The sequence below is a fragment of the Erpetoichthys calabaricus genome, chromosome 10, assembly GCF_900747795.2.
Source record: "Erpetoichthys calabaricus chromosome 10, fErpCal1.3, whole genome shotgun sequence".
Classification (NCBI taxonomy): Eukaryota; Metazoa; Chordata; class Cladistia; order Polypteriformes; family Polypteridae; genus Erpetoichthys; species Erpetoichthys calabaricus.
The window spans coordinates 156061850-156089837 of record NC_041403.2 but is presented as its reverse complement, the minus strand read 5'-3'; the positions used below and the strand labels follow the sequence as shown (position 1 = coordinate 156089837).

The 27988-nt window shown below is 35.6% G+C and overlaps 1 protein-coding gene across 1 annotated transcript; it reads left to right on the top strand.

Annotated features, from left to right (window-relative positions):
* The first annotated feature begins 900 nt into the window (after nt 1-900).
* On the top strand, nt 901-27443 carry zranb2 (zinc finger, RAN-binding domain containing 2). Its single transcript, XM_028812164.2, has 10 exons — nt 901-1036; nt 4489-4541; nt 12511-12619; nt 15479-15561; nt 19513-19589; nt 22011-22157; nt 24032-24213; nt 25251-25337; nt 25892-26059; nt 26340-27443. Exons 1-10 carry the CDS (start codon nt 969-971, stop codon nt 26404-26406), a joined length of 1041 nt encoding a protein of 346 aa, XP_028667997.1. The 5' UTR covers nt 901-968; the 3' UTR covers nt 26407-27443.
* Nucleotides 27444-27988: the final 545 nt, after the last annotated feature.

The following is a 27988-nucleotide window of genomic DNA, read 5'->3' as shown; positions in this document are numbered from 1 at the left end:
GTGTTTTGCGCTACTATATTTTCTCCTGTGTAATAAGTTTATGTTTGATGACTGTGTTGTTTGTTGATGTTCTTTAAATGTTATGTTAAGGTCTCTCTGTAAAACCTCCTGGCAGAAAAAAAAAACCTAAAACTTCCCTCTTCAGACAATAAAATTGAATTGAATATACATACATATTTTCTTCAAAACCATTTAAGCAAAAAAAAAAAAAATGAGAGTTTTGTTTAATAAAAATATCTGTGGCTGTAGTCCTAAAACAGACTCTTTTCTTTTCATGATCCATCCATTACCCAACCCGCTATATCCCAACTACAGGGTCACGGGGGTCTGCTGGAGCCAATCCCAGCCAACACTGGGCGCAAGGCAGGAAACAAACCCCGGGCAGGGCGCCAGCCCACCGCAGTCTTTTCATGATCTTCAATGTATTTCTACTGCTGTGATATTTCCGTAATCCTTCTTCCTTATGTATGTTTATCATTTAAATAATTTGTCCAGTGGTTTACTCGCCTGGGAACGTCAGGAAATTCTCCGGAGCTGCGGTACAGATAAGGAGGCTACAATACAAAGAAAAACGAATTGGTTGTTCACAAGATTGTTTTCAAATGCTTTATATTTGGGTATACTGTCATCTGGTACTGTGAAAATAAGTGAACACATTAATACTTAACTGAAAAAGATGATTGGTTATGAAACCACAAGGTGGCAGTGCCAAGTCACGGCAGACGTGAACATCCGGTCTTTAGCTCCCTAAGATTGTGTCTACTTAAGTGCCTGTTGACTTTCGAAAACATTTTTTTCAAATTCACTTTTAACTCCAGCATCTTTAATTCGTAATGTGAAGGTATTCGTGCTGCCTACTTTTTCTCTTCAGGAGCTTTGATTTGTAAGAACCGCCAGGGGCTTTGCGAAAGACGTCAGGCAAATTTCTAGTCAGCTGCGGCGCGCGCAACTTGCCGCGCGGCTCAACCATGGACACGAAGATGTCTGGCAAGAGTTTTCGAGTTAGCGATGGAGATTGGATTTGCCCCGATAAAAAGTAAGAGGCTGTATTTAATTACTTAGGTATTTCTGAAGGTGGCAGTTTTTATCAATATTAAACGTTTTCGTATTGTCAGTTGCAACCCATCGTAGCTTTACAGGGTTAATCGTTAGCTGCTGTACGACGGGCCTGCCTTTCTTTATTATTCAGGAACTCGTTTACTTATTCGTTTGTATCTAAGGGTGCATGTGTTGCAGCATTTTAAAACAAATGACCGACTGTTCTGATAAAACAACTGCATTAACCACGTATGTTTTAGTAGAACATTTATCAGATTTTATTTTTTTTATAATGATCAAAACGTTCTTTGCTTACCGGGGCACGGAGAACGTCGTTCGCGGTGAATATGGCAATACAGTATTGAACTTCCAGTACTAGATTTTACAGCATTCAGTTATACAAATTTATAATCATATACATTAAAAGGTATCCTTTGGAGTATCTTCCAGTATCCTCTGGTCCCATATGTAGTCGAGAACTTAAGTCAGTTACACATGGAAATATTGCTTCCATTATCCTTTATCAGAGTTACAGTGGATGTCTCCAGATACCTCTCCAGCTGTGTAATTTAAGTCATGTTATTTTCTAACCCGCTTAATCCTGGTTAGAGTTGCTGAGAGTGCTGGAGCCTATCCCACCTGACATAGAGTGCAAGGCAGGAGCCTACCCTGGGCATGGCATCAGTCCATTGCAGGGCGAACGAACACACCCACGCCAAACAAACCACAGGGCCAATTTAGAGTCGCCAATTCACCTTAATGCATGTCTTTGGACAGTGTGAGAAATTGGAGCACCCAGAAGTTACCTACACAAACACATGGAGAACATGCAAACACCACACACAGGGACCTGGTCGCCTTACCATGAGGCAGTAAGCATCAATATGCCAAAAAAAAAAAAATAGACCACCCTGACCACTAGAAAAGTTTGGTCCAAAAACCAAATCAGACCAGACATGGACTAGAGAGACTCCGGTACAAAAATATTGACAACACCTTGTGAAAATTAATCAATAAAATGAACACATGGATAAAAATCAGTTTAAAAAACCTTTTTAATCAAGATCTGTTGGATGATTGATTGATGTAAAAACGAGTTTCAGTATTCCTGTCCAAGATCTGAACTTTTGAACTGTTTTTTTTTTTTTTTTTGTCTGAAGATCCTGCTGAAATGATGTGAACCTCTGGACTAAGTAATTTTTCAGTCAAGATCTGCTTTTTGTATTACTCCTGTTTTATGCTTTGAAATAGTTAATGGATTGTTCAATCCAAACCATAATTTTTGGAGAATATTAAGTGTGAAGATTATAGTGCATGGAAGTTGAAATTAAAAAATAAAAGAAGCAAATATATTACGTGTGCTAAGAAATGTGTATTTTAATTGTGTAATTAGATGTGAAAAGAAACTGTTCATTTTGAAAGACCTATTGCATACACCATGATAGGAGGGAAAGACCAAGGGGGACAAAACTTAGTAAGTTTCAGCAAAAAAAATTATTAGCAGAATGAAATATAAAAAAGAGATCATCTCGAAGGTAGAGAGGAAGGTGTGAAACTTTGTCATTATTAGGGAACTGATGTAAGAGTATTGTTTTAATACTTCTAATATTTTGTATATAGTCTTTTATTTTTGCATTTTATTTCTTTGCTTTAATAAATAAGATCATATCTTTTAATAATAATTTAGATTCTTAACCTTTAGCTGTTCTCAGTGCTTCAGGGGGTGGTTAACTTAGGGGTTTCATTGAAGGGATAACAGGTTAAAGATGGTCTGTAAGACAGTGGCTACCAAGAGGTGGCCAAACTTATAAACGTCTTAACACCAGACGCTAGGACCAGAGATCTGTAACTGCAGAGTGAACAGTAAAGGGACCCAAGGTCACCATTGCGTCCAAATTCCACTCTCCATAGCCTGGGAAAGAGAGGTGGGTATCCCTCCAGGCCCAGATCTAGACAACTGGTAGATAGTATGGGTACTTCCTTATAGGTATGCTTTAACATGCAAAGTGAATTAACTGCCCTAAAATAATTCATAAGTGTTACGCAAGCAACAATTTAATATCTAATTTAATATCTAACTTCACCACCACTGTATTAAATATGTGCAGATTTTGTTTTAATAGCATTGAATGTATTGAACATATGGCCGTAACTGTTACTATTGCATTAACTAAGGTTTTTAGATAAAAAATAGTAGGAGTATAGAGAAAGTTCATGTACTTTACTACTATGAGAAAAGTAACCAAGAACGTAAAAATGTAGTGATTCTATTCAGAGTCCTCGCAAAACACTTTATCCATAAAATTACATTTAGTAATAGTATTCCAAATTATAGTCTTATTATTGATAGGTTTAACATTATATGTATCATCTAATATTAAAAAAAACAGGAGAGCCAAAAGGCTGTTTAATTTTATTTACTCGGTACTTGCATAGTCATGTTGATCAGTGAAATTTGCCATAGTGTTTTTCACAGTGAAAATGCTGTTTGCTGATTATTTTCCTGCAAATTCGCTTTGTGGCTGGCTTAGCAAATACTTTTCCCCCAAGAATCCGTTATCAAAACTGTGAGGTGTAAGCCATAGCGAATTCATGCTTCCTGTCTGCAAGAAATTCTACTTAATTCTATTTATTTTATCTCAGCGCGACACCCTGGTGCGGTGGTTAGCACTGCTACCTCACAGTTCAGCTCACATTTTTTACCAAAGTGATCGGCTCAGCATAGTTGGTAGACTGTTTCCTAACCCTTGGCGACACTTAAAAGACCATTTTACCATTATAATCCACTAGATATTAGTTCAGTTTATCCATCGCTGTTGCCTTCAGTCCATTTTGTTGAGCTCGGCAAAGTTCCCAAATACAGTATCTCACAAAAGTGATTACACCCCTCACATTTTTGTAAATATTTTATTATATCTTATTCATGGGACAATGCTGAAGATATGACACTTTAATACAATATAAAGTAGTCAGTATACAGCTTGTATAACAGTGTAAATTTGCTGTCCCCTTAAAATAACTCGACACATAGCCATTAATGTCTAAACTGCTGGGATGTACATAGTTGCATTTTTCTGAACAGCTTCTTGTCTGTTACAGCCTTTTTTTGTACCGAAATGACATTACTCACCCAAATATGGTCTTACTAGCATATTAAATGTTATATACAAAAATGTCCCTTTGATTTAGTTTTAAGTGTTTAAAATTTAACAATGTTTTATTTGCCTTTTTTAATGCTTCTGTACTTTACCTAGATAAGAATTTTCTGTCAAATGCAGAATCCTTTATGGAGGTTGCTATAAGACCATGTTACCTATCTTATGTTTAGCCATTGTGTAACATTTTGCACTGTTATAGTTTCTATTGAAAAAGAATTTGTTTCCTTATTTTACTGCAGTGTTTTTATTACATTTTTACTAACTTCTAGAAACTTAACTTTTTCTCCTAAAGGTGTGGAAATGTGAACTTTGCTAGAAGAACAAACTGCAACAGATGTGGGAGGGGTAAGTGTTTTTTTTTCTTTTTCTAGAATTTTACATTTTCTAAGAAGAAATTGATATATTTAAGCATAGTTTCTAGGCACTTCTTAATTAAGTGTTTAATTACAAGTTTTATATCATATTCCATGTAGTAGCAAATCAGATGAGGAAAAGTTCACTTGGAATGTTAATGTAAAAGTAACATTTCCTTTTCTGAAGCCCTTATCTGTTCGTGTTTCACTGTAATTTTATTTATTTGGATTTTCAACCAGTGAAAATAATACAAGAAGTACACTAGCAAGCTGACTTGCTAATCTTACATCATACTGTACTTTCTAAAAGATACTTACTATTATTACTATGTCTGTTTTAATGTGTTACTGATAGAAGTAGTTAGGGATGGGATGGACCATTAACATTTATTAGTGTGAGGCAGATTACACACAGACAGTGAGTGAATTTGGATACAAATCCAGCATCATAGTACTGCTAGGCAGCAGTACTAACCATAATGTCGCCATAACACACTATGTCAAGTTTATAATTGGAACTGCCTTTTTCTATTATATGCTAAGTGTAGTCTGCTTTTGATCCGAACATGTAAAATTAAGCAGATTTGTTCATAGTTGAATTGCCCAATTACATTTGTTTGTTATGCTATAAACAAACAATCTTAAAATTATTTTTGATCTTTGCTTGAAATTAGAACAATGTTGTTGACTTCATTTTACATATGTATTATAACTAACGCAGAATACTTTAGTATGGTCAAAGAGTAGTGACTAGGAGAAAGTGATTACTTCAACAAGGCACAACTGAATTTTGGGTAAGTGTCTTAAACTATAATTTCAATGTACTTTGTACAAGTGACAAAAATGAATTTTTAACATATAAGCATGCTGAATCTTTTCAGCATAAGCCCAAAATATACAGACGAGAATCTTCAAAAAGTCAAAGATCAGGAATAAAAAAAGAGGGGAAATTAAGACTACTTTTTTCATAAGCTTCAGGACAGATGGTGAATGCGGGTGCACATGTGGAAAATTTAAAATCATACCTGATGTGGACAGATGACTATTCTGCAAAGCAGGGGAGTTAACTGCTCCTGATAAACTAAGATGTGTATAGTGACAAGTCTTTTTTCTTTTACTGATGGAAAATTTCCAGTTCGATTGTTCATAGTGTTCTGGAGACATTCTTGTATTTTCCCAAATTAAACTGAAGCAAGTGATCAAAGCTAGAAGGACTAAATGACAACGTTCATTAGAATAGGTTTGTTTATTCTTGTTAGGCACAGCACCGCATTACTTGGCACTGATGCCTTACAGTTCCCATGTTAGTGCTAAATATCATAGTTTTAAAGCTTATTGAAAGGGGATTTATGGAATTTATTAGAACATTAGTACAATCTAGATAAGAACAGGCCATTCAGCCCAACAAAGCTTGCCAATCCATCCACATAATTCTTGTGAAATAACATCAAGTCTAGTTAAAATCCTACTGTCTGCCATATTACAGGTAGCTTACGCCATGTCTCTATGGTTTTCTGTGTAAAGAAAACTTTTTAATGTTGTGTGAAATTTACCCTTAAGTTTCTATCTGTGTTCCTGTGCTCTTAATGACCTCATTTTAAAATACAGTGGAACCTCGGTTTGCGAGTAACTTAGTTTACGAGTGTTTTGCAAGACGAGCAAAAATTTTTTATAAATTTTGACTTGATAAACGAGAGAGGTGTTGCAGTACGAGTAGTATGTATATGCTTTGTCATGTGATCACAACTGAGCTGATGGTTCTTCTCTCTCTCTCTCTCTCTCGCTGCAGGATTGTGGGCAATCGTGCCTCACTCATATAGTCAATATCCGTACGAGCGTATACTGTTTACTGCAGCATTAGCATTGTGACTGTGTGTGCGCACGCACGCGTGTATGTGTGTGTGCTCGTTCGCATATGTGTGTGTGCTTGCAGCGTGTGTGTGTGCTGTGATGTGCGAGTCCCCGTCTTGCACCCCAAAACACGAAGCTGAGTCTCAGTACTTTAGCAACACCAGCTTTATTCATCTTGAAACAGCAACAGCACGGTTATTTATTGTAGCGGGATCTGCGGCTCTCCTATACACAGACACAGCAGTCAGGCAGGGCCCTGCGCATTTATAATGTTCCTTGTTCCTTGTATCACCCATCGACGGCAGGCGCTTATAGCATGTCCGCGATCTTTTCGGATTCGCTTTTACGGCGAACTGCTACAGCGCTGGGAGACTGCGATTGCTTTGGGACGCTCTTCCGCGTGTCGTCCCGTTGGGTGCAATCCCACAAGAGTTTAGAAAGTCACTCACACCAGCCATGATTCTTTTCAAAGGTAAAGTGTAGGTTAATTTGTTTTATGTATTTTTACTTTATATTTTGTATTAATCATTTTTATATGAATAGTTTTGGGTTGTGGAACAAATCTTCTGAGTTTCCATTATTTCTTATGGGGAAATTCACTTTGATATACGATTGCTTTGGACTGCGAGCATGTTTCCGGAACGAATTATGCTCGCAAATCGAGGTTCCACTGTAATGGTCTTTTTTTGCATTAACTGAAAACACATGGCACTTTTTAATCTTTCTTTATAATTCATCCCCTGTAGTCTTGGAATCAGCCCAATGGCTCTTCTCTGGACTTTTTCCAGTGCTTTTATATCCTTTTTATAGACTGGAGTCCAAAATTGTACACAGTACAAGCAAGGCCTCATCAGTGCATTATAAAGCTTGGGCATAACCTCCATGGACTTGTACTGCACATATCATGCTATATAATCTTGCATTCTGTTAGCCTTCTTAATGGCTTCTGATCACTGTCTGGTAGTTGATAGTATGAAGACCACTATGATTCCTGAGTCCTTCTCATAAGGACCTCTCATTGTGTATTCAAGCGTAATAGTTTTACTTCCTATGTGTAATGTTTTACTTACATTAAATTTCATCTGCCACAATTCTGTCCAAACCTGTGTGCTGTCCAAGTTGTTATGTAGTGATTTGGCAGATTCTAGATTATCTGCCAGTCCAACTAGCTTGGTATCATCTGCAAACTTTACTAGCTTGCTACTTATATTCTTATCCAGATCATTTATTTATATATAAAAGTAGCAGCAACTCTAGCACCGATCCCTGTGGAACACCATTTTTAATATTGGTCAATTCTAATAAGAGTTCCTTGCACCATAACCCCTTGAATAATATCGTATGCTCCACTTTGATCGTATCCTTTTGTTGCTCGTAAAATATGACTTCCCTTTTTTGAACTCATGCTTGACTATTCAGTTAAACACTTGTTCTTACAATGTGTTGCTAAATCTTTCCCTTAATTCCTTCTATTTACCTGTGCACAGTGAGCTTACTGGCCTATAGTTGTTTGGTTCTGCCCAGTCACACTTTTTATTTAATGGGATATTTGCCACTTTCCAGTCCTTTGGAATTTCCCCAGTGCACAGTGACTTCCTAAAAATGTCAAAAGTTTATAAATGTACTTACTAACGTCCTTAAGAACTCGAGGGTAAATATTATCTGGTCCTGGTGATTTATTTGATTTCATCCTATGTAATTTAAGAAGTACTTCTCCCACTACAATTTCCAAGTCACTCAGTACCTCCTTAGTTGTCCCTTTTACTGCTGGGAGGCTATCTTCTTCCTCATATGTGGAGACATTAGAAAAATTGGAGTCTAGATATCTGCTATTTTACTGTCTATATTTTTTAATTCCCATTTACTATTCCTGATGTACTTAACCTCCTCCTTGACTGTTCTTTTATCATTAAAATACTGAAAGAATCTCTGTTCATCTGTTGCCTCTACACCCTCAGTTCTATCCTGATTATTACAAAATACTAAATCTAGACAGGCTTCACCCTGTATTGTGCTTTAACATACTGTGTTTAAAAACCATCACTGATTACTTCTAAATAGTCCTGCTCTTGCGTTCCAGTATTTGCAAGGTTGTCTTAATTAATATTTGTAATAAAAGTTCCCCATGACTATAGTATCCTTTCGTAAACTTGCCTTTTTAATATTACTAAAAAGTTGTGTATTGAGATTACTGTCTGAAGTTGGCAGTCTATAGCACACTCCTAAACTAAGGCCTGTTTTCCCAAATGCTTTCCAGATGGAGACAGATGTCCTCCCTAAGATAGGGCTCATCGTCCAATTGAAGAAGACTTGTGTAACTTATTTTTGACATGAACAGCAACACCACCCTTTTCTGTTCTGTCTATCCGTCCTAAAAAATGTGCATCCCTCTGTTATAATCACCTATCTTTTTTTTATTTAGCCAGGTTTCTGTTATTGCATGTAATTAAGCTTTGCTACTTACAATTCCAACTCACTTGTTTTATTTTTGATGCTTCTAACTTAAGGCATCCTGCTTTTAATGTGGTACTCATTTTCCTTGTACATTGAAACTTTCAGTTAAAACTTACACTTATATGCATTTTTATTTTTATACTATTGTTCTTTCATATACAGTTCTAAACCTGGCCTGTTCTAAAATCCCTGCCCCACATACCATAGTTTAAACAATCCTTGACTAACCTACTGATATAGCTGTCCAACACATTGGTGCCCCACTGGTTCAAATGTAAACCAGTTCCAAAAGGAGTCCTAATGCTGCATAAACCTTCTACCGTACTGCAAGATTTCAGCTACAGTATATGTTAAGTGTTCTAGTCTCCTCAGTCTTGCCTGGACTGGCATGTGGCACAGGCAGAACTTTGGAGAAGATTATCTTGTCAGTTCTGCTCCTCAGCCTGGCACGTAACTCTTTACATTTGGATTGCAGGACTGACAGGCTGCCCTCATGTATGTCATTTGCTCCAACATGGACAGTGACAGGTGAATCCACGTCTGATCTGGCCAAGAGCCTATCCAACATTCCAGGGAGGTCTCCTACCCATGCACCCAGAAGATTCTCTGTTTCTGGAGCAAATCTGCACTTCAATCCTCCTAATGATTGAGTTACCAACTGTTGCCACCTCTCTGTTTCTGGGAACTGATTTTGAAGTGGCCTGTTGGGGATCCTCTTGCCTGCCTAACATCTTAGAATCTTCAGAGACACTGTCCAGCTCTGTAAGGACTTGAAAACAGTTTGACACTTCCAATTCTCTGGTTGATGTCCCCAGATAGTGTGCACCCTTTAACTTGTGCCTGTGACCCACTTATCTGTACATGTCAGGTCTGGAGTCTTCTCCAGCATCACCTTAGAAGTGCACACTAACACATGAATTCTCTACTACAACACAAGCCATCCAAGTCCTCCTCCAGTTCAGCAATCCTGAGCTCAAGGTACTTGATCAGCTGGCATCTCCTGCAGATGTAGCCCTCATAGAAGACTAGCTCCTCGAGTCACTCTCTAGAAAGTCCAACTGCTTAACTTTTTTTTTTTTCCATCCATCCATCCATCCTCTTCCGCTTATCCGAGGTCGGGTCACGGGGGCAGCAGCTTGAGCAGTGATGCCCAGACTTCCCTCTCCCCGGCCACTTCTTCTAGCTCTTCCGGAAGAATCCCAAGGTGTTCACAGGCCAGCCGGGAGACATAGTCCCTCCAGCGTGTCCTGGGTCTTCCCCGGGTCCTCCTCCCGGTTTTAACTTTAACTTTTATTTTTTTTTAATTTAAATGGTTTAACTTAAATGGTAAAACTAAAAAACAAAGTTAAGCCAATAACACTTGTTAGTTATTTTAGTCCTTCAAGCGCCTTATCCTCCTTTAATATAGTTCCCCCCTCAACTTCCTGCTGTTTGTCCTTCTGTGAGTTTAACTTTACTCTGTCTGTTCTCTAACTTTGCGTCCCTGTTATTTCTTCCTTAAAAGCTCTCCACTTGCACTGTTTGTAGTCCTTTGTATTAATGAACCCTTACATTGTCGCCCTCTTAACTGCTCTGCTTTTCTGACCGCTAAGAAGTGTTCAGTCTAGTAAGTCTTTTTTTCCCCCATATTTTCTGCTTACTAAATATCCACTGGTAGATAATTTCTTGCGGTCTTGTATGCTCCCATAACTGGCTGCTTGTGCCTGATCTGCGCCTTAATATTAGTCGCCTGCCTACATACCATGGAGCCCTTCTCTTTACTTTTTTGAAGTCGGCCACTGCCCGATTTCCCCACTAAGGAAATGTTTGTTACTTATCACTATTCGACGCTTCAATGCCAGTTATTCACTTACAGAGATTCCGGTCTCAGCTACTACTGCTTACTGCTCTGCCTCCCCAATGCTAGTTTGAATACAATTTATTTATATCATTCAAAGCCCAATGATTTCAGACACTGTGAATAGAGAAGAAAATGAATTAGTTCTAGCTTCTGCTTCTCTACTTCTCTGAAACAAGGAAAGATAGAATTTTACATGTTCAGTAAAAGCAAGTTCATACTTTTGTGTCTGTTGTTTTTGCTATTACATAATGAGAATATCTGCAGTAAAATCAATTATATTCTCTGACCCCACTTCATATCACCCTAGAGCAGTGCAATGTGTTTTTAACAAATGTAACTTACTACATACTTTCCTTAGGAAAATGCACTATTGTACATATCGGTATGTTATTCTGCTGGAAGCCTGTTTAACTTAACTATTCCCTAGCAACCAGTTTTTCCTGTTTTCTAAAGATGAGGCTGTGCATTTCCTTACAAGAATATGCTTATTACCTTTTGTGTCTCCGACCCACTTTTTGGATTGTGTTTGCCATCATAATTGGACAGCTGTCAATATTGTTTAATTTTTGTCATTAACATACTTATCTAAAGCAAAATTTAATTATAAAAAAGTACTGCACCTTTTCGTGAAAACTACAACAAAATTACAGCATCTGCTTTCTTAAGCTTTACAGTAAACTTTTTTTTTTGTGGTCATCTAATTTATTGATCAAGACATTTGTAGCAAAAATCTGCCGACATAGATTGTGAGTGCTTCTAGTTTATTTGTGTTTACTAGTTGTGAACCACTTTGAATGTGTTCTGATTTGTTATCTTTAATTTTTCAAATTGTTACTGTTCTTTTGAATGTTTTAGGTTATTATTCCTATTTGTGAATGCCATTGTATTGTTGAACCATGATAGCGTGAAGTCTGATTGCAGTGCGTGCATCCTTTGTATTTGATTTTTCACAACAAAGAAAGGCTGAATTCTCACTTTAGCTTTATTTTCATTTTTTCACCCTAGATAAATCTGAGTTTATTTTAAATTTTTTTTATGGAGATTAGTAAAAATGACATGAAAACACAACTTTTTGGAAATAGGTCGCAGTACTTTTGGTAATCGTTGTACATCCAAAACCTTAACATCACTCTCTAACCATTCCGAGCTCTTATTTGCATTAACAGGTTGATGCAGTCAGACATCCTGCACTGAAACAATGTGAAGTAGCGAGCAACTGCTATCTAATGCACATGCAGAGTACTTTCAGGATAGGTATCTATACGCACCCATATTAGATTTAGATCACTTGAAAAATGAACATGACCAGTCAAACAAAAAGAAATAAATCAGATTTGGTAGAATTCAGAATTGATTTCACCGTTAGCTGCTTTGTGAACATAGCTTTAAAAGACTCGAAAAATAGCTTTTTTTTAACTTCAACAACATTGAAAAAAGTTAAATGTGGGCTGGTACTAAATATGGGTTATACTGTAATTAACTTTGCCTTAAACACTGCATGTATGCCCACATAAAAAAATGTACAAGCTGTAATCTGCTAGTGCAGGTATACGTATTTTATTTTGTCTTAGTATAATCAAGCAAAATGTTATTCTCTACTCGTGTGCTTGTTGTGATCATTTATTTCAGATTTAATATGTGAATCTTGCTCAGATGATCCCTTTTGTTACCTTAAAATAGTTAGTCTGGTTGGGTTTTGTATCCATTCCTCTTCACGGCACACATTCTGCAGTAGTTGCTTATCCAAGTTCAAGTATGGTTGTTTTTTGTTTATTTATTTATTTATTTTGTTTATTTATTTATTTATTTATTTTAGAAAAAACAACTGAAGCAAAGATGATGAAAGCTGGAGGAACAGAAATTGGAAAGACACTTGCGGAAAAGAGCCGTGGTCTTTTCAGTGCTAATGACTGGCAGTGTAAAACGTAAATTTTTTTTTTTTTTTTTTTTTTGCGCAACTGTACTTTCTAAAATGTTAAGTTTGTTAGACAATTCAACCAAAACTTACATTTTGTATACTTTTTTGGTGGTTGTTGTTTTCTAGTTCTGTTTACTGTACATGGTCGGGTCTTTCCAGTAACTCATACAGTCTTGTATATAGATAAAATTATATTACAGTAGAGCTTGAATGTTTGTGAAAACTTTGGAATAGAATTCTCAATTTCTGCATATATATATGACCTAAACATTATCTAGTTTTACGACTAACAAAAATATGATAAACGGAACATATGGAAATAAGTGACACAAAAACATTATACTTGTTGATTTTATTTATGCGGAAAATGATCCAATGCTTCATATTTGTCTGTGAAAAAGTATGTGAATCTTTGCTTTCAGTAACTGGTGTGATCCCCTTTTATGCCAATAACTAAATGTTTCTGGTAACTGTTAATCATCCCAGCACATTGGCTTGGTAGAATTTTAGCACATTCCTCCTTGTTTCACTTTGGGGATGTTGGTGGACTTTCTTGATGCTGACTTGGTAAAATGACTTGTGTGTTTAACACTAGAATTACCAGAGCCTACGAAAAAACTCGTAGATCCGTCCCACCTTAAATCGCTTCTCACCTCTCTTTCAACGTCCTTTGTCCTGTAAATGTGTGGATAAGCAGCAAACAGCAAGCAGCCTGCTATCACATTCCCCACCCCGCACAGTTTTCTCGACTAAAGTCTGTTTACCTGTGTGTCAGTTGCTTAGAGTTGTATAGAGTGAGAAGTCAAGCAAAATGACACTTTTTATAAATGCTATATTGTTATTTGGAACACTTGCATTTCATGTGTGTTCTGTCTACAACGATCTATGTAAACACATTGTTAAAACAGAAACGTTTTTCATGTTTTAGTAATAATTGACAAAATGTAGACATGGAGTGTATAATGTGTGAATTCCTAATATCAAAGAAACACTTTCACAAAAGGTACAAATATAACAGAACAAATGAGCTTTTATTCAAAAATATAACAGCAGAAAAAGAACCCGCATTAGGGTTCGACATTGACACGCATTTGCTACGAGCGCTTCGGTGACTGGTAATCAAAACTTCACGGGTTTGATCCTAGACGAGTCCGTTTTGAGAAGTGAGCTGCTCGTATTCTTACAATTTTAGAATAAAAACAAGCATTTGATTCCAGTCTGTAACTGCCGGTGTAATTTATGATACTTGTAAAGGTTAGCTTTTTTTTTTTTTTTTTTTTAATTCAGTCGCGTTCACAATCCCAAATACCCTTAGTGTTAAGGTCATTGTCTGGTTGCATGACCAGCTTTCTCTTGAGCTTAAATTAATTAATGGATGCCCTTTTTTCTTTAGAATTTGCTACAACAATTAAAAATAAAATTTTTTATCTATGAAGGTGCTATATAAATAAAATGTATTATTATTATTATTATTTAATCTGTCCACAGAACATTATTGCAATAGTGGTATATCCGTGTGGTCTTTAGCGAGCTTTAGATGGAGAGTAGTGGCTTTCAATTTGCAACCCTGCCATGCACCCCATTATTGTTTTTTCTTTTCATGAAAGTGGTCTCATGAACAATACCAGTAGCCAGTGCAAGAGAGAACTTTAGATCCTTAGACTTTACACTGTGGTTCTTTGGGACTGCCTGGAATATTGCACACCTTTATTTTTGAAGTGATCCTTGTTAGCTGACCACTGCTATGGTGTTGAATTTATTACTCTGTTTGTACACAGCCTGAGAGTGGTTTGGTGAACTGTAAACTCTTTACAAATGGTTTTGTAATCTTTTCCAGCCTGGTGAACATCAAAAAAGTTTTTTCTGAGGTCCTTAGAAATCTCCTTTGATCAAGCCATGACACACTTTCAAACGCCTGTGTGGAGAAGCTCAGATATTAATATTGAAGACCTAGATTTTTGTTCTTTAAGTAGGACAGGCCCTCCCATACTCACACCTGACTGATTGAAACAGCAGATTCTAATTTTCTTTTCAAATGAACTGATAATCCTTGAGGTTCACATACTGTTCCACAATCAATTATTGTTTCATTTGTTTAACAGGGCTCTATAACTAGTTTTAGCGACTTACATAAACATTTGATCTTGTTTAGGTCATGTTTATGCAGAAATAGAGAAAATGCTAACGAGCTCATAGACTTTCTAGCACTAATATATTTGTCTTTCCAAATGTTTCAGTTTTTTCTATTCTCAAATTCTCAATTTTTCCCAAAATTCAATACTTTTACAGTACTATGCAAAAGCCCTAGGCCACCAAAGCAAAATGTTTGTAAAGCTAGTTAACAGGGCAGCGTTTGTTCGCTTGTGAAAGTGCTACGTAACACTGAAATACACACAAACATACAATGATTAAATAAAAAGTAACAATGTCTTTTAATGTTGAATAGTCCTTTTTGCACATAGGAAACTACCTTTAAAATTTATTTACTTGGTTGGCTGAGACTTTTGTACAGAACTGTCATGTTTAGCTTTATAGTTATTTTCTTAAAGCCAACTAAGTTTAGGTTTGTTTGAAACAGATTTTACCATATTATTAAAATTATTGAATTTGGAACAGTGCAGAATTGTACCCTGTAAAGATGACAGTAAGATTTTTACTTTTTAGTTAACATCTGCATTGTAGAATAAAGTGTGCTACACTCTCACTTATTTCTTCTCTGATAAACACTTTGTTGTGACCAAAAGGTATACTTAGAAAAGCTCTGTTATCTGAGATAAGAAGTTAATCCAAGCAACCATATAAAACTGATAATGCCTGTACTATATATGTTCAAGGTATGTAAATATTAATTTTATTTTTATTTTAGCTGTGGTAATGTGAATTGGGCTAGAAGATCAGAATGCAATATGTGTAACACCCCTAAGTATGCTAAACTTGAAGAGAGAACAGGTAAAATAACATTTTTTGTTTCTTTTTGGAATTATTAAATATTTATTATAAAGTCATGAATGAGTTTGAGACATGAGAGACAGTCCTGGTGGTTTTATCTGGAGCATAAGCTGTGTCATGCTGTTAATTGTAAATGTGATTTTTGTGATTTTTACATACTATAAACTAGAAAGCTTATATTGTTAGCTACTGTGAAAGGTATTGATTGTCACTGACTTAATAGTGTTTATCAGACATAATAATAATATGTCAAATGTGAAACAACTTGATGAAGATTTATACTATGCAAATCTGAGATGAGGTTTTCATAAACTATATTATTATACAACCCCAATTCCAATGAAGTTGGGACGTTGTGTAAAACGTAAATAAAAACAGAATACAATGATTTGCAAATCCTTTTCAACCTGTATTCAATTGAATACACTACAAAGACAAGATATCGAATGTTCAAACTGATAAACTTTATTGTTTGTGCTGAACTGTCCCAGCTTTTTTGGAACGTGTTGCAGGCATCAAATTCAAAATAAGTGAAGATTTGCAAAACAACAATAAAGTTTATCTTGTGCTTACTAGGCAGTGGTGATAGCACCACGAGAGAGAAAGGAAGAAAGAAGCTGTACTTTTATTGTTTCAAGAGGTTATCAAATGTGAGCAGCAGTGTTAACAAGCATTTTAATGGACAAGCGGTGCACCTATCAAGCACAATTAATCAATACTGTATTTTGTACTACATATAGTATTATAGTACTACATACTATGAACATTTGGGAAACTGAGGAACTGTTACTTAAGTTACATTCTTTTTATGAACATTTAGTATATTATTAATATGCAGCTAGTCCCAAAACACCCAATATAGATAGATAATACATTTAACTAATATTATTAAGTGTTCTACACATCAGAATATAATTTAAGCAAGGCTTAAACTAGAGATTATTTTTCATAAGATAAAAAATACCACAGCTTTAGTCAATGTATGTAGTTGAGTTGGACAAACCTATAAGGTTCTTGAAGATTCAGAACGCCGTTAAATCCTTACAAGGTACGAAAGCTGCAGACACAGGTCTCCCTTAAATAAAAGGTGTGCTTTAGTTGTATTGAGAAATCAAAAAACAATCGCCTACTTTCTGCATTACTTCACTCAGTGAATAAACATCTGAAGTTATAGAATTGTTAGCCTTTGATATTCCCAGTTGTTAGCCTTTGATATATTTAGTCACTGGCAGGCAGTGTGGTATAGTAGTTAAGGCTTTGGACTTCAAACCCTGAGGTTTTGGGTGCAAATCCTGCTACTGGCACTGATTGACCCTGAGAAAGTCACTTGACCTGCCTGTGCTCCAATTGGTAAACCAAAGGAAATGTAACTAAATCTATCATACATTTTGGAAATTGGCTTGGGTAAAGGTGTTAGCCAAATAAGTAAATGTACTGAATAAAATTGCTGTTGAGCCCCGTAGGTTATATGTATTTTTAATTTTTTTTTTCCCCTATTATCAGGTATTATAGTACATTCTTAAATTGTTCAAAGTAGATTTTACGATCTGGGTGTTTCCAGTTGGTCTGTTAATCTTAGAAACTATCTGTATTACCATGATCATTCAAGATGGTTGTTCCACCAGGAATAATTCTCAGAACAGTAAGAGATTATGGATGTTTCAGAGTGTATAAGGCCTTTGACAGGAAGAACAGATTTCTAGTATGGTATAGTCTGAGCAAAGGACAAAGTTATTATACTTTATTCTTATCTTAGGCAAAGTTATTAATTTTTTTAGAAATAGATTTCCTGGGTATGAAGAATTTTTAAATCTTCACTTTGTTCTTGGTAAATTTGAACACTGTGGGCGTTGTTACCTTTAGTCAGATGTAATGTGTCAACTCACCCAGTTTCTCTGCTACCTCATGTCTCGTAACTAATGACACAATATATGCATGTACCATTAGTCTGACTCCATTTTGTTGTGTTTGGTCTAATAAGCCAATTTTTTATAATATGAATTAATTACAAGTTACTGTAATATTTGAGTTAGCTTGACTTGTTATCATTTGCAAGGCTTTGGTTTCTATTCTCCTAGAAAGCTATATGACTAAGACTAGTAGTCAATTTTTATCTACAACCTCAGAGTTTAGGGCTGTTAAACTAGCTTGTGCTCTATGGTGTCTTGTGAAAGTATTCAACCCCCTTGGTGTTTGTCCTGTTTTGTGGCATTACAGTCTGGAATTAAAATGAATTTTCATTTAGATTTTATTGTCCAAATTGTTAAAGTGGAATGAAAATAGATGTTCTGTATGTATGGGTAAAAAAAAAAAAAAAAATTGTGAATACATATGTCCACCTCCATCTGTATTGCTGACTCCTATGTATTTAAGAAGTGATTGTAGACCCATCTGTTCTGTGAATATCTGTCAGATTGATGAAGGGGGGAAAAATTTTGCTGTGCTATATTTTATACTTTTGGTTAATTTGTTTAAGTTTAATTGCTTTAGTGACTGTAATCTATGATTGTAACTGTAAATGTTATTACATCACTTCTGACAATCACCATTTGTTACCTGTCCTATTAACACTTGCTGAACAAACAGGCCCTCACACAATGTTACTCAACTGTTTACCTCTTTTGTAAGTTGCTTTGGTTAAAAACGTCTGCTAAGCAAATAAATGTAAATGTACTTTCACAAGACACTGTATAATAAAACCTATGCTAAGTAGCGAGCTTAGCATGTTTTACATAAATATCGCATAACAACCTCAAAGGCTCCACACCATTCTTTTATGTCTGTGTGTTTTTTAGAATAAAACCTCAGAGGCTGGGCAGTTTAACTTAACATGCGTAACATAAAATTCAAAGCCTAGCTATTAAGGAATACTCACCTAACAGGAATATTCAGGCGGCGAGCCTTGAAGGCTGATTAGTGTGTGGGTTCCTAACCCACCCCCCCCCCCCCCCCCCCGCCAGATAAAGGGGCTATAACTTTTCAGCATTAATTACAGTGATAGCAGGTAGATAACCAGTACCATAATTGACAATTTATTAATACTAAATTCAAAATTATGTACAGTAGCAAAATAGAGTAAATGGGAGAAATAAGGAATACCAGAAATGTACACACAGCATGCTGGAAGATAGAAATACTAATCTTCCCTTTGGCATTACAGAATGTTTCTTTATATACCCTGAAAAGCTAAAGTTAGTCAGAGATCAAAGCTTCAACCAAAGAGAGAATGCGTGGCTGTAACATAGTCAAAAGGAATGACACCACTAACCATTTACTGCCAAGAGATGCAAAGAAAGGGAGGAAGATGCTGACACTTCAGATATCGTAAAACCCACAGTTTTATCCTGGGAAAGTATCCCTTGGATCTGCTTCATTAAAATGTATAATTATAGAAAGATTTAGCAGAGATATAAAGACAGAAACATACCCTTCTGAAAATAGCCCAGAAATATTTACCAGAACATTAGCATTACTTTACTTTCATACTTTAAGTATGCTTGTAAAGATACATTTGCCATAGAAATTTTTCAGTTAATTCCAGTGATGTAAGAAGATACAAAACTGTTTGACTGAAGTGATGGAAAACTGTGATTTTTGGCAAGAGGGCTAATGGTATCTTTGAAGTATAACAGTTCTTGCAAGATAAAAGAATCTCTAACTTTCCTGTAGACAGCAGTTTGTTGCTGATGCAGATGTAATTTCCTTATGTCACATGCTTCTATAAAAGCAATAACAAATCAGAACTCCATAATTTGAGTTGTGACTTGATGTTGTTTATTAATGAAAATAAAAGAATCTTCCAATTAAAATATTGAATGCTTTTAGATGAATGGCAGTTTTTTAGAGATTAGGTTTAATTAGTTTCTGGATTTACTTTCCTTATCACCTTTTTTTGTTTCAGTAAAGTGTAAATTACAAATTAAAACCTCCAGCTTTGTGTTTTAATCTTAGGTTATGGTGGTGGATTCAATGAGAGGGAGAACGTTGAATATATTGAACGTGAGGAATCTGATGGAGAATATGATGAGGTAAACATGTCTTGTTTAAATGATTTCCTTTGAAATCTGTTATTACATTATTCATTTAACGTTGAGTCGGAGAAACTACCATATTTACACGTGTACCACGCGCACATTTTTTCCTGAAAATTAGCAATAGAAAATCAGGTGCGCGTCATACATGAGGAAATTTTTTCTATAATGTTTACTTCTTCTGCTTGGGCTTTCTTGCTCGCTCTCTCTGTCGCTCGCTCGCTCATGTTCCCGCTCTTGTTATTGAATCAGTTTGGTGTCGTCATTCAGCATGGATAGTAGCAAGCGTTTACTCTCCTTCATGGTGGGAGAGAAACTAAAAGTGATTTTGAATGCAGAAAAGATAGGATATCGGGCAGCAGGTCGCAAGTACGGTGTTCCAGAGTCATGTGTTAGAGATTGGCGACGGAAGAAAGAAAAACTTTCATGATGCAACAAAAACAGAAGGGCATTTCGCGGAAAACGTGCCCTAAATGCTTCCTATACAATCACAACGCGCGTTGTACACGGGGCAAAACGGTTTTCGCGATTTTCTTTGTAAAAATTAGGGTGCGCATCTTACACGAATAAAAACGGTACTACTAAACGCATTTTTGTCAGTTCCAGCTTAGGAAGTGATGCAGTATTCATTGATAAAACACTTTTATTTTTTTTGATATTGCCTTACTTAAAGAGTTAAAAACATAAAGCAAGTACAATATTATGGTGTAAAGACAATCAATGAAACGCAGCATTCTACCCATACCTGACTCACACAGCAATATGACCATGGTTCTTCGTATAAAGTAACCATTCTTGCCATCTTGGACCTTCAGCCAACCCATTACTGCTTCCTTGGGGTCAGTATCATCAAAAAATTGCCATTACGTATGAATTTCTTCAGGTTCTGAAAAAGAAAATAATCACTGGGGGTTGGGTCTGGACCATACGATGGATCTTTAACCTCTCTGGATCCACATTCCCTGATAGTAGTCTTTGATTTCTGTGATTTGTGGTATGGTGTGTTGTCATGAAGAAGTAACACTCCTGCTGACAGTTTCATGTGATGCTTCTAATTGATGGGCTCATGTAATGACTTCATTGTGGAAGCATAGGTTTCTCCAGTGGTGGTTGACTTATGTAGCATGAATTCTAACAGCAGGACCTAATTAGTATCTCAGAAAACTGCTGCCATGACCTTTACATCTGACTGCTGCACACAAAATTGATTGCTAGCTAGGGACACCTTATTCTTCTATTGCAAGGACCTTTGTATGGTTTCTGGGTCATATTGGTGAGCCCACCTTTCATCTCTAGTAACAATCTGTATGGAAAAAGTAAGTGGGATTTTCTCCAAGAACGTTCTCAAGACTTAATTCCTGGCAACATGTTTTCTTATCTGATGTCGGCATTCAGGGAACCCATCGGGAACTGACCTTTCACCTCTTCAAATGACTATTGATGATTCAGAAACATTGCCACCTGAAATGTCTGTGTCATGGGCTAGAACATTAACCTTGACGCAACAATTTTTCATAATCATGGCCTCCATTTTTTTGGCACATTTTCTGTTATTTGACAGGGCGCCCCCATGTTGGAGTCCTCTTTAATCAACTTTCGGCCCCTTTTAAATTGCGCAGCCCAAAACGTATAGTACAGAGGTGCATCCTCACCATACACAGCATTCAATCTCTTATTGATTTTCTTTGCCTTCATCCCTTTCTTTGTAAGGAATTTAATGACAGAATGATGACTCTAAAGCTGTTAATTTCTTCAATGGTTTGCAGGTCCATCCTCTCTCTCTGGGTGCTCGTTATGAAATGACCTCAAACTGCATGTGTGGCATGCTAAAGACACGTTCAGATCTTTGACAAAAATACATGATACTCAGTTAGATAAATCATTGAACACCCCTAGTTTTAGATACTAAGTATCTGTTTTTAATAAAATCGACTTTGATCTTTCCATAGTAGAGTAAATTCTCTATTCTCTCTCTTCTTTGAGCTGAAAGTTTCACTACAGTCTTAACATCATTATTCTGAAGTGAAATTGATCTGTTTAACACTTATTCTAGTAAGTCATTATTTTTCTTGGAATATTTTATTGTGGCACTCACTAAGTTGAAACATTTTATGAAATTCCAGTGGATTACCATCTGGGCCTGTAGCAACACAAATGGGTCCTCAAGCTTTCCTAAAAGAAGAGTATCGAGCAGTGGTATTTGTATTTTGTTAAAGTATCTATTAGCTTAAACCACATTGTGAGGAATGTGACAATTTGTAACATTTCCTTAATGTGTGTGTCATTTCTTTTAATTTTATTTCATGCCACCCTGCCAGTACACTGTGATTGCGTTCTGAGAGTCTTGTAGTCGAAGCATAAATTGAAAATTGCACAGCCGACCTTAAAAGTTTTTCCTGTTTTTGTTTAAAATTCAAGTTTGGTAGGAAGAAGAAAAAATATCGTGGGAAAAATATTGGTTCAGCAGCGGTTTCGGAAGAAAAATCACAAGAAGGTGAAGTAGAGGAGGAAGATGAGGAGGATGAAGAAGAAGATGGTGATCTTTCGAAGTATAAACTGGATGATGTAAGAAGTACATTTATAGATATCACGTAATTTTTACCTATATCTCCAAAAGTAAAGTATTAATTAGATGTGTGTATCTTTTATTTGAAGTTTGTGATATTTCTGTACTCCTCTAATAGATTATTTACAGTGGTTATGTTAAAGAAGAAAAAAAATTGGCCCTTTGGCATCCAAGCCCAAAAATGCCCACTTGGACATATCTTTGTATTTTCGAGTGTAATTTAGCAATGTTTTACTCCTATAATCAGTTGGTTTTTGGAATCCTCTCATTTAGCATCAATTAAGGAATTCAAGCAATGTAAACTGAGGCAACATAAAAGTGAAACTTATGGAGGGGAAAAGGGTGGGTGAGGGAAAGATCATGGTCTATCTTCTGATTGGCGTAACTGCTTGCCAAGGTTTGAAATATGCAATCTTAACTTGCAAAAAAAACATAAGCGTAAATGAGATTCTAATTTGGGTTAGTGAGCCCTGTAAATTTCACCCAACACAATGTATGTTACTGATCTTTATATATTTTCTATTTATCAAAGTAACAGTTAAATCGGGGAAAGCAATATTAGTCCTGATTGTTTCTCAGTATTATGTATTGTAATTAATTGTAGTTTGGGAAACGCCATGGATACATGCCAGCTTTTAGTTTGTCATTCAGTGTTCTGTCAGCTAAAGCTTTTGCCCAAGATCTGGGATCCTGAAAAAAATATAGCTGTCTATCCTTTTAACCCATGGCTTTTGTACTTGAAAGGAAATAATATTTGCTTGGGGTTAGGAGGAAGAGGTGGTAATGCCAGTTGATCTGATATACTGGGTCCATGCAGTAAGGATTAAAAAAAATAAATGTGTAAAAAATTTGAGGAAATTTGAAAACACATTTAAATGTAAAACACAAAACATACAAATTTATGCATGCAAAAGGAAATCTGTTGGTATATTAGTGTCTTAAAGGCATTTTAAGTATATTGCTGAGTGAGTAGTGTACTTCAGTCAGATGTAAACGGGAAGAGAGAAAAAGAAAAAGCCCTATAGCCTGCTGTATTTGCTTGGCAGTGTTTGTGTGAGTGAGAAAGAAAAATCAAAGTTGTTATACTTTCATTGGTTAAAGAGATGTTAATACTTGCTGTTACATCTTTGAGTAGCATAGCATTAACAAGAAGTTTGAAAAGTAGTAGACATTCCTGAATGCATGATTAATCATTAGTTAGTAGAAAAAAAAGAGTATTATGTACTAGTATCTACTGAAACCATCAGCATTTTTATTTATATCATAAGGCCTTTTGGATATACCACCCACTCCTTTATAGGATGCTTTACTGTGCACTGATTGTTCCTGCCTTGCACCCTATGATTTGAAAGATATTAACATCCAATTGTGATTGGCACTTTCAGGGCTTGGAGTTCAGTTCAGTTTAGTCAATATGGTGTTCTCTGCATCTCTAGATCCCAGAAATGATGAGCATAATGTTATTTAATTAACAAGTTCATTTTAGATGAAATTCTGAAAGGTAGCAAAGCACTTTTATCAAGCTATTCTCAGAAGTGAGAGTGTTTATATTATGTGTATTTAACCTAAAATGCCTTATGCAGTATGTATAGCTATAATCAGATGGTGTTCTGTGATTGAAATACAGAGATTGTAATGAAGATACATTTTATAGGTAACAGTGTTCTTCTAAGCCAGACACTGGTTGCTAGGGGCCTAAAACAGTTAATTAATTAGAACAAAGATGGTAGTATCCTTAAGCAAAGACAAGGATGTCAAATTCTCAGAGTAGTTAGAAATGTTTTTTAGTATGTATTGCTCATTATGCTCTTACCTTAAAGTGCATGGCTGTATTTTTGTTCAATTTTAACCAATGCAAAACTACATATTACAGGATGAGGAAGGGGAAGAGGAAGATGAAGATGATGAAGATGCTGATCTTTCTAAATATGATCTAGATGCCAGTGATGATGATAAAAAAGCAAAACCAATTAAAAAGAGTGGCTCGAAATCTGGATCTTCACGTTCTCGCTCATCATCCAGATCTTCTCGCTCCACTTCAGGGTCCAGGTCCAGGTAAAAGGGTACAGGTCAAGGGTAACTCCGGGACAAATGTCAGTATCAGTTTAGTGTTCTTTTGGTTTTGTTTTTGTATTTTTTTTCATTGCTGACTGTTTGCTTAATACCTCATGCATTTAAAATATACTGGTTGTTTTTTGCCTTCCATCCATTTAGTAAAATATCTAGCATTGCTTCATTTAAAAGCCTGTTTTTATCAAACATAAATCGCCTGATTAAATTGTTTGTGTTTTGGTGCAAGAGTGGTTGAGTACAGTTTTTTAAAATATTAAAATACATTTTCAGCATTAGTTAATAGTAGATTAGAATCAGTATTTAATATATGGATTCAGGCCTATCTGGATTAAATGCAGATTCTAACTCATCATTGACAGTTGAGGACTCAAACAATTTAGCTTTTGTTTATAAAGAAAGATGCATTGTTTTTTTACTTAGCTTCTTTGTGTACTTAAACTTCATTGTTTCCTGTAACTTTGATTTAATTCAATCAAGTATTTTGGTAAGTAAATTCTAAAAAATAGAATAAAAAACACCAAATTGGGAGAAACACAAACTACCCGGTGTCTTGTATAGGACATTAGGGGTAAGGTCTAAAAATGACAAGGGCTTATTTTGGTTGAGGCTTGTTCAAGTATCACTCACTGCTCTTTATTGTTGAGGATTATGATTGATTAATCAATGTCATTTGTTTCTGTGTGAATGATTTTTTTTTTTTAAGTAGGTTTTCCACCCCAGAGCATTATCTTTTTAGTAGTGCCTAGTGTGTCATTGCTGAGTGAATGTGATGAGCATTAATCTGTTGTTACTTTTTGATCTTGAATTTTTGTTTGAATAATTATATTGTTAAATTACAGGTTTTTAGTATCTCAAGAAATGCTAGTTTATATCTAATACAGTGCATGATGTGCATATACATTTGACAGTTTCCACACATTGTAATGCATTTATAAATATGAATATAAATATTCACTTTTTATTTTGTACTCATGCTTACTGAATCATCAGATTGTAAAAGCTAATGATGTGTTTTTCAGGTCCAGATCAGGAAGTTCCTCCAGTTCCAGATCAAGATCCCGTTCAAGCTCCAGAGATCATGCCAGATCACACAGGTCGAAATCAAGGTGAATTAGGTCACATGCTCTCCATTTTAGGAGAGCGTAGGTGATGAGAAATTTTTGGAGAGCCTTTACTTATTAAGCCTTTGTGGAATATACATAGACTGGCACCAGCAAAAATTGTTGCATAATGGAGAATGAAGAAAATATCAACCTCAATCTCATTTTGAGCAAACAACTAGTGGAAGACCAGTGCTATTTTTTGTCTTGAGAAGCTATGGAGTCATGTATATATTTTTTTTTCTTCTTTGGAATAATGGAAGTGTTCTGTCAGAACTATGACATTTTGTTGACTTATTTAACTAATTGAATCCTTTGTATCACTTTTGGTGGCATTTTATATTCATGAAATACAGTATTTCTATGAATATTTGACCCTTAAATTTAGTCATTTGAGTTTTGGGATTTATCTGAAGATCTGGATTTTCACCCATTAAATATATCTGCTTGTGATGTTTGTTAAATTACATTTTCTGCACACATTTTTAAAGTAGTGTGCTTGGTGGTTTTACTCCTCTTACTAACCCCAATACATCTAATTTATCTCCTAACCTCTTAAGATCCAGCTCCAGGTCACCTAGGGGATCAGCTTCACCAAGGAAAAGATCCCGGTCCAGCTCCCGTTCTTCGTCGTCGTCAGTTGAGAGGAGCAAGAAACGAAGTCGATCAGGATCGTCATCATCTGGTGACCGAAAAAAGAGGCGATCAAGATCTCAGTCTTCAGAAAGGTTTGGGTTTCCGTAGAATAAAAGCAGGTTACTAAAGTAGATATTTTTAAAGCCCACTGTTTCTTTTTAGTAAAGGTAGTGTGTAGGCTTTTATTGAAGTTAGGTTATGAAATCCATTAATAGTTTGAGGTCAAAGGTAGTTTTATAATTACAGGATAATATGTGACACACATTTTTTTTTTTTTCTATTTTGGCAGTAGTTTGAGATTTGAATGCTGTTAAAGTGGCAAAGAATGCATCTTTACCGGTTGGCATGGTGTGTTTTTCTTTTTTTTTCCAGAGCCCGCAGATCATCATCTGGGTCCTCTCACTCTGGCTCCCGATCTTCAAGTTCCAAAAAGAAATAGGTTTAAATCTGATATTTAGACCTATCGAATATGAGGAAAAACTGCATGATCTGTGTTTTAAAATATGTCATTGAATCTTATGTCATCCTGTTTAAAACTGTCTTTGGTGATTCTATGGTGTAGAATCATTTCAAGTGTAGCTGTGGCATTCTACCTATATGCAGCTAATGTTCCTGGCCTCTTTATAAGCAGTAATCATTTTTTTATGTTTTAATTTGAAGCATGTTTGTCCAAAGCACCAACCACTTTCCCCCCCAAAAAAATGCATTAAAAGGCAAAATTGTTATAATGTATATTTTTGCATATATTTTTGAAACCTGTGGTAAATAGAGGTGATATCTTACATTGTTAGACTCATGTTCAAGAAAACCTCTACTTTAAAAATTATATGTTTTAATTGATCTAATTGATTCCAAAAAATTTAATTCCCACCTTTGTCAGATTTAGTTCATTTTATCAGCACTGCCATATATTATATGTACAATAGTTTAATGCTAGATTCCTGAGAAGTTACCCATTGCCCATTCATCTTCAATGTTTTGATTATTAAGGTAAGTATTTTTTGAGTTGCTTCCCTCACTTAAGCTTTGTGTGACTTAGAATAGTTTGTTTTTTCACAGTCTTGGAGATCTGGATTTCTAATCTTGGATGTATAAAATAGCAAAATTAAACAAATATAATGGTCCTCAGTGATTACTGCAGTGATCCTTATCCAGTTTACTGCATTTTAGAAAAAAATGATCAGTAATGTCCTTTTCAGAAACTTTGGAGGCAGTGGTAATTATGATCTGAAAATTAAATTTTGTTTGAAATATTTTCATCACATTTTTTAAAAGTGGTGTTGGTGTTGCACTTCCCTCTGTGTGTTTTCAGTTTAAATCAAGTGAATCCCATGCATTTCTGTTTGTAAGAAGAGTTTGGGAAATTACATCTTATTTTCTTTTATAGTATTAGCAGTGGTAACATGGTTTGATTTTATTCATTTTTTCAATAAAATGATAGTGAAAAAATGTAATAAAAACCTGTCGGCAACCTAATTTTTGTTTGTTTTTTTTTTTTGTTTTTTTTTTTTTTCCCCCCTTCTATCTCTTTATGCTTAGCTGTCAGAAAAGACATATCTGTTTTCTGCTAATCTTTTTGTATGCACAAGACAAATAGTATTTGGTCTAATCCTTCATGCATAAAAGTACAGTGCATTCCAGGGCAGTCTGTCTGTAAAGTTTTCCACTACTGACTCAAAACAACACAATTTGCATTCCCACAAACAACAACAACAACAACATTTATTTATATAGCACATTTTCATACAAAAAGTAGCTCAAAGTGCTTTACATAATGAAGAGAAGAAAAATAAAAGACAAAATAAGAAATTAAAATAAGACAACATTAATTAACATAGAAAGGAGTAAGGTCCGATGGCCAGGGTGGACAGATAAAACAAAAAAAAACTCCAGAAGGCTGGAGAAAAAAATAAAATCTGTAGGGGTTCCAGGCCACGAGACCGCCCAGTCCCCTCTGGGCATTCTACCTAACATAAATGAAATAGTCCTCTTTGTAGTTCGGGTTTTTCACGGAGTCACTT

What these genes read in the sequence shown, in the direction of transcription:
- zranb2 (XM_028812164.2), top strand. Translation starts at nt 969, where the DNA reads ATGGACACGAAGATGTCTGGCAAGAGTTTTCGAGTTAGCGATGGAGAT. An exon ending in CTGATGGAGAATATGATGAG is followed by an intron (nt 19,590 to 22,010) that starts GTAAACATGTCT and finishes TTAAAATTCAAG; the next exon opens with TTTGGTAGGAAGAAGAAAAA. An exon ending in ACTTCAGGGTCCAGGTCCAG is followed by an intron (nt 24,214 to 25,250) that starts GTAAAAGGGTAC and finishes TGTGTTTTTCAG; the next exon opens with GTCCAGATCAGGAAGTTCCT.